Source organism: Manis pentadactyla, chromosome 4 (assembly GCF_030020395.1).
Source record: "Manis pentadactyla isolate mManPen7 chromosome 4, mManPen7.hap1, whole genome shotgun sequence".
Classification (NCBI taxonomy): domain Eukaryota; kingdom Metazoa; phylum Chordata; class Mammalia; order Pholidota; family Manidae; genus Manis; species Manis pentadactyla.
In genome coordinates this window covers 19,300,826-19,313,763 of record NC_080022.1, presented here as the reverse complement: position 1 = coordinate 19,313,763, position 12,938 = coordinate 19,300,826, and the positions used below count along the sequence as shown (strand labels likewise).

Here is a 12,938-nt window from a genome sequence, read left to right as displayed (position 1 = left end):
CTGTGGAATGGGGCTATAATCATACTTATGTTGTTGGCTGTTGAGATGATGAAATGCAATAGCCTGTGAAGTGCTTATGTTTAGCACAGTGCCTGGCACATAGTAAGTACTCAGCTAAAACTAGCCATTAACATTTGAGGGCAAGACCCTCTCCTTAAATCCCCCAGTCCCCTGTCCTCTTGCTCTCCTCCTCTTTATGGGCCTGGTCCCTGTCTTCTTCCTCTCCCTCCCATTTCCTCCTCTTCCCAAGGTTTGGCCCCCTGCCCTCACCCACTCACTAGGTCTTGTCTCACGGCTCCAACCATCAACTCTTCTCCAGGCTGAGGGGGTCATGCCGACTGCCCCACCCCTTTGTCACGAGGCCTTGGGCATTCCCGTATGTTCTTAGTGCTTAGACTCACCCTGAGGCCTCATGCCACTGCTCCCACTTTCACCCCAGCCCCTTATACCGGGTGGCCCCAATAACCCTTTGCATGAGATTCTACTTTAAGAATAGCCATTCGAACTGCGCTAATGACTTCTACCTGACAACACGGAAGATGTGCTGAAGGACATGGAGAAAAACTGAAATTTGTTCGGAGAGCAGAGTGGGGTATCTGGCTCACTTCTGAGTGTCTAGGTAAGGTTTCATGGCACTACATAGTAGCTATTTCTGTCTCCCTCCCTAGGCTGTGAGCATCTTGGGTCAGGGAAAAGGATTACTCATTTATCTGTCACCTTGGTGCCTGATGTATAGTTAGTACTCAGAAAAATATCCAATGAGTGAATGAGATTTCTGGCTCTGCCACTTACTTTCTAAGTGACTTTGAATAAGGTCTGTTCCTTCTCTAGACCTTGGTGTCAAAATCTATAAAATGAGGGGACTGGACTCTGTTTCAAGGGAGCCCTTTCAGCATTCCAGTGGAATTAATGGCCAAGGGATGGAGGGATGGGCTAGCTAGGGTGGGGGGGTCTCAAGGTCGCCAGCAGCATGCTGAGCTCAGGGATAGGCTCAGAGAGAGGGGCTGCCCTGACCCCCCATCTTAGGGGCTGCCCAGGACTCCTGAGGTAGGTCATGCAAGGGGCACTGGCTATTAACCTTGCAAATCCCGATGGCTTATTTGCTGGGTCCTGTCCCTGGCCTCCCAGCCTGGTGTGGGAGGAGGCTAATTTCTGGAGAAAACTCTGGGTACCCGGTCCTCCCCCCAGCTGACAAGCGAACAGGCTGTTCTTGTTTACGACCCCCTTCCCAGGGGAACAGTGATTGCTCATCTCTACATGTGATTTGAGAGGGCCGGTCTCTCAGGCCTGGAGGAAACACAAGTCCTGCCAGTCGCTTGGCAGCGGAATGCTCAGCTGGTCCCCTCCTGGGGCTCATGTGACCAGGGTCCAGCTATAAATATCAGAGGGGCCTCAGACCAAGACAGGATCCGGGCGCCAGGAGAAGAAGGCAAAGAGGCTCCGGGCGGCTATTTTGCGACAAAGGCGAGACCCCAGATCTGCTTGGAGGCTGGTAGGTGAAGGAAACAGACAGGTGGACCCCACACCTCTCAACAATATGGACTATAAGTCAAGCTTGATCCAGGACGGGAATCCCATGGAGAACCTGGAGAAGCAGCTCATCTGTCCTATCTGCCTGGAGATGTTTTCCAAGCCGGTGGTCATCTTGCCCTGTCAGCACAACCTCTGCCGGAAGTGTGCCAACGACATCTTCCAGGTCAGTCCTGGAGCCCCAGGCGGCTATTCAGTTTTCCTGTGATGAAAGCCCTTCTCTTAGCTCAGGACCCTTCTAAACTAGGGTGGGAATATTCCCTTCCGAATTGAGCCCCCGCAGAGGCCTCTGGACGGGGCTGAGGGGGCGAGGAGGGCGCTCTGCTGCCCCATTCCTTCTCCATGACACATTTTCCTCTCCCCACCCTTGCCCTGAGCACAGCAGTTGACTCTCCAATCAAGCGTCAAATGCCTCAAGCGATAAGTGGGAGAGGCAGGCAGAGAGGAGAGAGAAACCAGACCGCTGGGGCTGGAGCCAGCTCCTGGTGGCAGGGGGCCCAGAGCTTTATGAGGATGGTGACTGGGAGGCAATGGTGATAGTGGCATCTTCCATTTAGGGCAGGAGGGGCTCCATCCGCATAGGAAAAGAATCTGAGTGGATGTCCTGGCTGGGAGACAGGACCCAAGATTTCTCATAGGCATGTTATGAAATGTTCTCTCATTATTTTATCTTTAAAGTAGCAGCCCTAGGAGCTGGCTCTAATTACAATGGCCATTTCATGAATGGGCAGACTGAGGCTTGGAGGGATAAAGTTGCATGCCCAGGTATTCAGAGAATAACTGTGACTTGAACCTAGATCTGGTGACTCCCAAACTTGTTGATTGCTTAGCTGCTTCTCAGGTACTCCCCATGTAAGTGGCCTGGCTCCCATCTCGGGATGGGGAGGTCCATTTGGTTTGGGTAATCAGAGGGGAGGCAATCGGAGATTAGAAAGGGGAGGGGCTGAGCCCAGGCCTCACCTCTGCCCTCACCACCTGCAGGCTGCAAATCCCTTCTGGACCAACCGCGTTGGCTCAGTGTCCATGTCTGGAGGCCGTTTCCGCTGTCCCTCCTGCCGCCATGAGGTGATCATGGATCGTCACGGAGTGTACGGCCTGCAGAGGAACCTGCTGGTGGAGAACATAATTGACATCTACAAGCAGGAGTGCTCCAGGTCAGTTTGCTCGGCTGCTGGGTGCCCAGCCTCCCTCCCAGCCGTTCTTTGCCCAGCTCTCCGGGCTCCTTCCTCCTCCATCTGCTTGGGATCCGGCCCCCTTCCTGGAAGAGCTACACAAGCCAGTGCAGAGAGCCATCTGCCTCTTCCTCAGGCAGGAAGAGAGACTCATCACCGTCCACCAGCCCCGGCTCATGTCACTCAGTGGATGGAAGGGGCCCAGACCTTAGCCTGCCCTCCTGGGAGATACCGAGACAGAGACCAGAGGAAAGACAAGCTATGACAGGGAGAGCGAGCCACTGGGGCCAGCAAAGTGGGCCTAATGTGCAGAGAAAGTGCCCAGTGAGCATGGGCCAGTTTCCCTATGGTGATAGCAACAGTGATTGTCCTTGGGAGGGGTGGCGGAGCAGCGCTGGCCACTGGCCATGCTTCTCCTCTTGCTGATTCACAACACTCCTGTGGATCAGGCATGACTTTATCATCCCCATTTCACAGATGAGGAAAATGAGGTCCAGTGAGGTGAAGTCACTTCCCCAAGGTTTCCCAGGGGAACTGGCCTGGCTGGGAATGGGCCCAATCAATGTAGCTTCAAGTCTCTGATTATTAAATAGCAGCTTAGTCTGAGGCCAAATGTGTGAAAAGCAGAGGTTGTTCACTGGTGGGCCTTAAGCTGGAGAGAGACACAGCTACCATTCTGACAAGACTTCCAGACTGCTGACCCCACAGCCCTTGTGATCCCAAGGCGTCACCAAGTGCTTGCCTGCGGGCAGTGTCCTACTCCAGGAGAGGTGACAGACCAGTCCTAGTGAGAAGACGCCTTGACTTGGGGAACTGTGTTTGCTGGTCTGACTGGCATGAGTGTATAGTAGGATCTTGGGTCAGGCTTTGGGTCTTCATTTCCCCTGTCAGTAGAAGGGGAAGGTAAGATTTGTTACTGTGATTATCAAATAGGATTTTGAGGGGAAATGTTAAAAATATCAAATATTTATTGAGCACCTACTGGGTGCAGGTACTATACTAAGTATTTCCTGTGTATGATCCCTATTTAATTCTCATAGTAATCCTATAAGGCATTCTCACTCTTATTTTATAATGAGGAAATGGAGGCTCAAAGAGGGTCAGAGGTTTGTCTGAGGCCACTTGGCTAGCAAGTGGTGAAGCTGAGAGGGAGCCTGCCTGACTGATTCCATGATGAGCATTCCTAACTGCTCCTGCTTCTCCTGCTGCTAGAGTTTAACACTCCAAAATGCAAATATATGTTGATCATTATAATAATAAGAAAATCAATATTGCATCAAAACATTAGCCCACCCACTGTTGACCTATGAAGAGCATGTTGTGTTGGAACCCTTTCTGCATTGTTGAATGACAGTGATAGCTGGTGTTTATTGAGGGCCTGCTCTGTGCTGGGCCTTACACATCCATTATAGACAACTCCTGTCGTGATCCCAGTAGCTCTGGAATGAAACTAAGGCTCAGAGAGGTGAAATCAGTTGTTTAAGGTCACAAAGCAAGTGAGTGGCAGAACAGTCTGGATTTGAATCCAGATACTGACACCTGGGCTTGGGAGGATGGGCATCCTTACAACTACTGCCCAGAGCTCCCTTCCCAGGGCACAGAGACAGGTGGCAAAGGGGCCGTCCTAGGGCTAAAAGATACAAAAAGAGATCTGAAAAATGGCTTATTTAAGAACTTGAGGGGACAACAATGCCTGGGGTATAATCAGTCATACAAGGCTGTTTGGAGGTGAGGCCACTGGTGGGGGGACAGTCACCACTTGACATTTATGCTGCTGTGTTAAAGGCTGGGAAATCAGAGGTGGTGTAGACATGGTGTCGGCTCTAAATGAGTTATAGTCTAGCCGGAGAGGTAAAACTTCAACCCCCAAAATTGAATCTTGGGTAGGCAGTGACTGATGCCCTGAGAGAAGCACAAGGAACATGTCAGGGGCCCTAGCAGAGAGAGACAAAGGGAGAAAGGCATTCTAAGAATTTGTGTTTGGGAAGAAAGAGAAGTAAGAGACTCCGGGCCCTGCAAAAATCTCTGGACTAGAAGCCAAGGACACTAGGCTGTTGGCCAGGCCTGGGTTCTGCTCATATGACTTGGGGCGCACATACTGCTTCCTTCTCTGAGCCTCGGGGCACCCTCCCAGCACGCTTACTATGTATTATTTCTGACTATATTTAATTACCTCTTCTTCTGCGCCAGGCACTGTATACTTAGATTCAGGGGTGAAGAGAATTTCACCTGCTTTGCTGGAGGTTGCAGTCTGGTGGATTAAATATAGAATTCAGTGCGGCCATGAGTATAAATTGCTCCACTCAGAGCCCAGCCTGCAGTAACCAAGAGCTGGTGACTATAATTAGCGCACATGAACTCTAGCCTCCACTGCCTTGACTTGCTGGATGACCTTGGACAAGTCAATTTATCTTCTGGAGCCTGGTTTCCTCTTCTCGAAGATGTCTTCAAGTCTAACTCTGGGATTCTACAACCTTTCCTCATCCTTCCCTGACAGGGCCTAAGGCCAAACCCTCACTGGAATTTGAATCCTAGGATATGGGAACAGCCTTGGTATTATTGGGTTATCCTGGGTCCCCAGAGGATGAAAAGAAAAGGACTGGGGACAGCCAACCACTGAGAGCTCAGGTCATAGGTCTGGGGTGGCCTCCTGGAGCTGGGAGAGGAGACAGGGACTTGGGACTCCCACCCTGTGACTTGAGATCTTCTCCTCTTTAGTCGGCCCCTACAGAAGGATAGCCACCCCATGTGCAAGGAGCATGAAGATGAGAAAATCAACATCTACTGCCTCACGTGTGAGGTGCCCACGTGTTCCATGTGCAAGGTGTTTGGAACCCACAAGGCCTGCGAGGTGGCCCCACTGCAGAGCGTCTTCCAGGGACAAAAGGTACTCGCCCGAGCCACTTCCACCCCATGGCCGGGGGCTGCTGGGCATGGTGATTCAGGACGAGGATCTGATCCGAGGCGATCTGCTGAGCCGGCCCTTCAGGAACAGTCCCTCTGGAGGGACGTCCCAGGCCGCAGGGACAGCAGCCCTTGCCTTCCTGGGGAGGTGGCTGAGCTCATGGGTTATCCTTAGGCCGCTTCAAAGCACCTGGGTGTGGCCAGCAGGGCCCTCTCAGGCCATGACTTCTCATCCCAGTGTCCTTTGGCCCCAGATGCCCCTTCCTGTGCCTGTCAACTCTCCCAGTCTTAAATTCCCCTGCAGCAGGAGGTAGCTGGGTGCCCTCTCCCTGGGCCCCAGGGCCTGTGGGCGCCCCACCATCCTGTCCATGCAGGAAGCTGAGGCCCCTCTTTCTGTGTTCTTTCTTCCCCACCTCCCACTCTTCTCTTGATCTCTCTTCTAGAACTCTCCACTTCTTTCTTTTCTGCATCCCGTCTTTCCTAGAAACTGCCTCTCTGCCACTACCTTGCTGTGTATTTTAGGCAGCTCATTTCCCTTCTCTGGGTTTCATCTGTAAAATAAGGGATACAGTATCTCTGATATTCTCTGCTCTGCACCTCAGAAAGAGGCTCTAGCAGAAAGGGGGAGAGGGTGCCCTTTCGCTGCCACTCCCAAGAGCACAGGCCCTGAGACCATTCCTTTCTCTCCTCCCCTGGTCCCCACCCCTCCTCCCATCTAGACCGAGCTGAGTAACTGTATCTCCATGCTGGTGGCGGGGAACGACCGTGTGCAGACCATCATCACTCAGCTGGAGGACTCCTGTCGGGTGACCAAGGTGGGGCAGCCTGATCTCTGGGGCGAAGGCTCACCTTGAGCTTGTAACTAAAAGTTGGGGCCTGGGGCCTGGCGTGTTCAAGCAGGGATGCCTGGGAGGGACTGACTGATCCATTCCTCAACTCATTCACAGATGCTTCTTGAACACGGCTGTGTGTTGGGCCCTGCCAAGGAACTGGGGATGGAGTTCCTGAGTTCAGGGAGCACCCCACCAACCATCCCCAGTGTTCATCCAACACTGGTAGTTTTCAGGGCATTATTCTCCGGTGTGCTGTAGACCAAGACTTCTCAAACTTTAAAAGGCACACACACCACCCTGGGAGCTTGTTAAAATTCAAGTTCTGGAATGAGGCATGAGATTCTGCATTTCTACCAAGCTGCCAGGGTTTGCCCAAGTGCTGGTCCAGAGACCACACCTTGAGTAGCAAGACTATCCAGGCACCAGTGAACATTTCTATCCCTGCAAAAGCATCCATGATTTTCCATCTCCACTTGGGGTGGGGACCTGGAGATGAAGGTGGGGGAAGGGATCATATTTCTGGTGGACAAAGGGATGTGTGAAGGATAGGTTCAAAGGGAGGAGGGCAGCACTTAGCACCTGTGAGGGGCTCCCAGGCTGATAAAGGATAACACAGTCCCCAGTCTAATTAGATGCTATTGTTATATCCATTTTACAGGCAAGGAAACTAAGATGTAGGGCCTGTGTTGGAGAGAAGGGAGCCTCAGTGGGGAGGCCATTAGAGGAGGAGCTGTTCCCTGGCTCTGCTATGACCAAATGAGGCAGAGCTTCCAGAAATCAGTCTTGGTCCTAAAATGGCGGGAAGAATGGGCCTTGGGAGCTTACAAGAGGCCCAGAATATACCAAGCCATCTGACTCTACAGACACTGTTTTTGAGAAAAGGGTGGCTTTCACCATGACACTGGCCTCCAAACATTCTTGGCATACTAAGTAGCTATGAACCTTAGCAAGAGCTTTCTCTTGCTAAACCTTCATTTCATCTTTTGTAAAATGGGGGCATAGTACGAAATCTGCCAGCTTTGGATTCCTGGTTCTTAGCACGCCCACGCTGGGGAGAAAAGCACAGGGATGGGGACAAGGACCCTGTAGGAAGTGACTCCAAGATTTCTGTCTCCAGGAAAACAGCCACCAGGTGAAGGAAGAGCTGAGCCAGAAGTTCGATGTGCTGTATGCCATCCTGGACGAGAAGAAGAGTGAGTTGCTGCAGCGGATCACACGGGAGCAGGAGGAGAAGCTCAGCTTCGTTGAGGCCCTCATCCAGCAGTATCAGGAGCAACTGGACAAGTCCACGAAGCTGGTGGAGACAGCCATCCAGTCGCTGGACGAGCCCGGGGGTGCCGTCTTCCTCATGGTGAGCAGGACCAGATTCCCTTCAACTCCACAGCTCTGCCTGAGGTTCTAGTTGTTCGCCAGCCCTGATCCCCCATGCACCCTCGGGCAAGTCACTGAAAGCTCTTTGAGCCTCAGTTTCCTTGTCTATAAAATGGACATGGAACAATTCCTACCTTCCTTCCTCTTAATTGATTTTATGAGGATCAGAAAGAGGATGTTCATGAAATGGCTTTGAAAGCTGCAAAATACAGTGTCCATGTCAACTATTAATGAACACATACCATAGACCAGCTACTGAGGTGGCAGCACAGAGATGGAAGAGACACAGCCCTGCCCTAGCAAAGCTTATTGGGGGAGACAGAAAAGAGTTCACCGTTCAGTTCAATAAAAATTTCACATATTGAGAACCAGGCTTTGTGCTAGACATTGGGTATGAAAAAGTGATAAGGGTATGATTCTCATTTTGGAGATTTCAGGGTTTAAAGTGTTTAGACTGATACCCCTAGAATCCAAGCCTCCTGCCAGGACAATGAGAGGGCCCTAGGGCGATGACCCAAACCTCTGCAGACCGTGGATAGGGGGAAAAGATCTGGGTTCTGTTCAGCTCCGGGTGGGCAGCAGGTGACAGCTGGGCTAGGGAATGGCACCAAGCGCCCATATGCAGCACCGGTTTGGCTGATTTCTTGGGGCTACCCCTTCTGCAGTCTTAACCCTTTGCTCTCTCTCTCTCTCCTCTTACAGAGTGCCAAGCAACTCATCAAAAGGTCAGTGTCTCTCCAGGCTATGATCCAAGGCTCTGGCTCCCACCAGAGCCTCTGTCTTCTGTCCAGTGGGCCTCCCCCTTTGCATTAAGGCTGCTGGGAGGGTCTCACCCTAGGCAAGCCTTCCTGGCCTTCGCATCCCCTGCTTTCTTGGGCCATTCATTTTGCTTGTTATTGGAAAAGGAAGACACTAGCCCTCCAGAGGGAGCCTCTAGGTGCAAGGCCTGGGTGTGGACAAGCACATGCCCTGGTGTGAGTTGCAGCTAAGACACGCCCTTCCTTCCCTGAGGCCTAGAGATTTCACCCCGCCTCTCTTTCTCTCTCTTGCTCCCCTGCAGCATTGTGGAAGCTTCCAAGGGTTGCCAGCTGGGGAAGACCGAGCAGGGCTTTGAAAACATGGACTACTTTACTTTGGACTTAGAGCACATAGCAGACGCCCTGAGGGCCATTGACTTTGGGACAGGTAAAGGAGGTGGTGCTGCCACTTGTCTGTCCCCCCCACCCCCCCACTTGACCCCTAGAAATTGGCTTCCCTCCTGCTGAGCCCCACGTGGAGGCAGATACCTAGGAAAGATGCTCAGATATCAGCCAAACTCATGCAGCCAACATGTAGATGACCCCAGGGCCTAGCACAGTGCCTAGTACACAACTGTTGTTCAAAAAATTATGTTTGCATCCTTTGCCGGGAGGCATCTTGGGGCAGTGAAAAGAGCATGGCCACTGGAGCCAGGCCCACCTGTTCTACCTGTTCAAATCCCAGTTCTGCCACTTGTTATCTGTGTGACCTTTGGAGCGAGCCCCACCACCTCACAGAGCTGCATCTTCTAGCTTCAAACATTAGGTTGAAAGTGGACCTACTAATAATGACTACCTCATGGTGCTGTCGGAACAAATAAGATATTGATACAGAAGAGTTTGCAAGGTACTAGACATACACTAATTATTGCCTAAGGTTAGTCTTAGATTCAACTTCTTAATGCTATCATCTGTGATACTCAGGCACCTTAACTGGTCTATATTATATTCTTATTTCTGTTTACAATTGCTCTTCTGTAGAGTGCCTATAACAATTGTAACCATATAACCATAATAGTAATAAGGGGAAAATAATAAGGGAAATGAGGAAACCAGATGAAGAACAGAGATATTAACAATTTGCTCAAAGTCACACAATTGAAAGGCAGCTAATTAGCAGCAGAGAAGGAGAGGGTGGGCCCAGTCTCGCTGAAGGTTGCATTGGTCTGAGAGGTGATGCTCCAATGATCAGCAGAGGGGGGAGGGGGCAGTGGTGCAAGAACAGGGAAGAGGTGTAAATGGGAGGGCATGAAAAAGGGAAAAACTTCTTGGTGCCTCTTGTGTCGGCTCTCCCACAGGCTTTCAGAATCTGCTGTTGAATCTGTTCTCAGAACCCCAAATACACCTGCTCAAATGATCCCGAAGCTGGGATGTCACTGGACTTGGCTATGTCTATTGTTCCACTGTTCCCTTCCCTGAGCTAAGATAGACAAGGATGGATCAGATTGTTGGGAACAGTATGATGTTGCAAAGACCTCTACTGCCTTCCATAGCCTTCTTGAGCCTCAGTTTCCTTATGGGTAAATGGGGAGAAAACCAACAGCTGCCATTTATTAAGCACTTTCTGTGTCCCAGGCACTAAGCCCTTGACATAGATTCTATCATTTAATACAACTTGAGGAGGTAGTTTTTATTGTCATTTTTCATTTTGTAGTTGAGGAAATAAAGCCAAGGGAAGCTGAGTGATTTGCTGGGGGCCACACAGCAAGTAGCCCATGCAGATTCCACCAGAGGCTGTGTGGCTCACGAGACCTTTGTGAGGACTATGTGAAATGCATGGACAGCACTTAGCACAACACTGGGCACATAGTAAGTCCTCAGCAAATGCTGCTCTGAGGAGTTAAATGTGACCATTAAACAACAGTCCTTGGTTTTACACCCAGATCCCAGCTTCCCGGCTGGAATTTTGGGCTGTCATTTTGGATGCATTAACTCTTTCAAGCCTCTCCCCGGATGCTGCTGACAAATGAACTGCCCTGTGGTGACCCCCAGGACCCCAAAGGATTAGAGAAGTGGCTTCTGAGAGAGGGCAGGGCACAGGCATGTTCGCTGTCCATAGAGCGGGAAGGCACTGTCCCAGGATGGAGAAGTGAGGACACAGGTTGCAGCTCAGATACTGTCGGTCAAGGGAGCAGCTTCAGCGAGCTAGTGAACAGGTGCCCCAGGACTGCTCCCCACCCCGCGTCCACCCCACTGTAGGCTAAGGACTGAGGAAAACTGGGACAGAAGTGCCAGGCAAGCAGATTTCTAAGGCAGGGCAAATTCCTTCAGGACTAGGACTCTGATCTCTGAGTATCAAGGGGGTTTTGTCCCATTCTCCCCAGATGATGTTTATCTGTCTGAGAGACATGCTAGAGCACAAAGGACGCTTCCCCAATATCCCCTCTGGTCACAGGCAGAGCAGGGGGTGGCAGCTGCTCCCGCTATGGAACAAGGACCATTTGGACCCTCCCTCCCTTGGCAGGGTGTGGCAAAGGAGGCCGGCCTCTGTGCAGCTGGGTGTGACACTGACTGGGCGTGGGGAGGGGGTTGGGTATGTGCCATCTCCTGCCTGGTGTCCTTTGAGCAGCTCCCCTGAGAAACCGGCCCCATCCTAACACAGCTGTTCTTTGTCACACAAAGATGAGGAAGAGGAAGAGTGCACTGAGGAAGAAAATCAGGAAGAGGAAGAGGCCACAGAGGGGAAAGAAGGAGGTAGGAAATCCATCTACTTCCATTCATTCATTCATTCGTTCGTTGGTTTGTTCAACAACATGAAATCCCCACTGTGTACAAAGTGCTGTGCTAGACCCTGGGGACGATGCCAGTATGTGATGATGTTCCTTCCCAGTATGTGTTTTAAACCAAATCTTGTTCCCTTTACACTTGCAGAAAAAAAACACCAAACTATTCATAATAAAAAGTTCCCATTTCATATCTAAATGACCTTTCAAAGTGGAAAGCAATACAGTGTAACAGACATAAAATGCAGGGAGCTTGTGCGCCAGGCCAGGCCCACCAAGATGTTTTGTTGGGCCAGCACAATGTTTAAAATTTTTTAAATTAGTTGCCAACATTTAAAAAATTAGGAAATTTGTCCAGGAGTTTTTTTTTTTTTTTCAAGGAGATTTTGACTAAGAATCTGGCTTTCCACCATTTTGTGAAAATCTGAAAAGAACTAACAACACTGATTTTGCCCTTCTCCCTAATCTCAGAGAAGGGATCACTCAGTCATGTCATCAGCTGGCCCCTATAGGCATGCGGGCTGCCCGCCTGACAGAGTACAGTTAGGAGTGTGGGTTTTGAATCTCAGCATCGCATACGTAGTGTGTGAGCTGGGGCCGTTCACAGCTTTTCTGAGTCTTGAGTTACTCACATGTGTATGGGGTCATAATGGTACTGACCTCAACAGGTTATGGTAGAGAGTAAATGAGGTAACTGTTTAACACAGTGTCTGCCCTATAGGAAGGACGTTTGCTAATTAGCATGGGGTTGCTAATGTTATTACTTTGCAAGTTAAACTATTATTGGAACTAAATTCCAATCCTGAAAGGACAGAGTGCTCTTTTGGAGTTTTGTATTGGATATGCAATCTGTAGTGTTTTAGCAACTAAATTCTATTTTGGTTTAAAAAGGAAGAGGCCAGGTGGGAATTGGAATTTGATCGCTTTGTCAGTGCAGCCTGGTAAGCCCTGGAGGCCCCTGGGTCTCTGTCTTACCTTGCGTTTCTTTGTCTTTTTCTTGCAGGATGCCAGTAAGGAGCCAAATGAGAAAGACCCTCTAGATACGGAGAGACTGGGGAGGGTGGGGATGGGCCCAGGTGCCTGGTGACAGGCCCAGGGAGGGAGGGGTCGGGGCCTGGCCGGGGCAATGGGAAGGTGTGTTTTCTCTCTGCTCAGGGAGTGGGGACTAGGAGTAGGACCTCCACCGCTGTGTCCAGCAGTCACTGAACCAGAATTGGAAACGTGCTTGAAACAACCTCACAGGACACTTTTCTATGTTGGTGCAAAATGGAATATTTTGTACATTTTTTAAAATGTGATTTTTGTATATACTTGTATATGTATGCTAATTTGGTGCTTTTTGTAAAGGAACTTTTGTATGATAATGCCTGGTCATTGTGTGACTGGTGATTGTTAGAAAGAGGGGAAGAAAGCCAGGTTGGCAAAGCTGTCCAGGCCCTTTCCTAGTGGGAGGGCTGAGCAGCACTCCCAGGCCAAGGTACAGGCCTCGGTAAGGGAGAAGGCACTGTATTTCAATGCCTACCCCTGGCATAGGGGATGGCAACTGAGTTTCTGTTATATGTTGTTTTAATAAATGCACAATGCTCTCTTCCTGTCATTACCAAAAGA

The 12,938-nt window shown here is 50.4% G+C and overlaps 1 protein-coding gene across 2 annotated transcripts; it reads left to right on the top strand.

The window, feature by feature from the left end:
- Positions 1 to 1,403: 1,403 nt before the first annotated feature.
- On the top strand, positions 1,404 to 12,938 carry TRIM63 (tripartite motif containing 63). Of its 2 annotated transcripts, none has more exons than XM_036914822.2 (9): positions 1,404 to 1,696; positions 2,512 to 2,684; positions 5,421 to 5,589; positions 6,326 to 6,421; positions 7,557 to 7,790; positions 8,513 to 8,535; positions 8,871 to 9,004; positions 11,230 to 11,301; positions 12,334 to 12,938. In XM_036914822.2, the coding sequence occupies exons 1-9, from the start codon at positions 1,538 to 1,540 to the stop codon at positions 12,342 to 12,344; spliced, it is 1,071 nt and encodes a 356-aa protein (XP_036770717.2). In that variant the 5' UTR covers positions 1,404 to 1,537; the 3' UTR covers positions 12,345 to 12,938. The 2 variants fall into 2 exon arrangements, with proteins under 2 accessions (XP_036770717.2, XP_057355850.1); XM_057499867.1 differs by having other exon boundaries at positions 1,405 to 1,696; positions 8,871 to 8,995.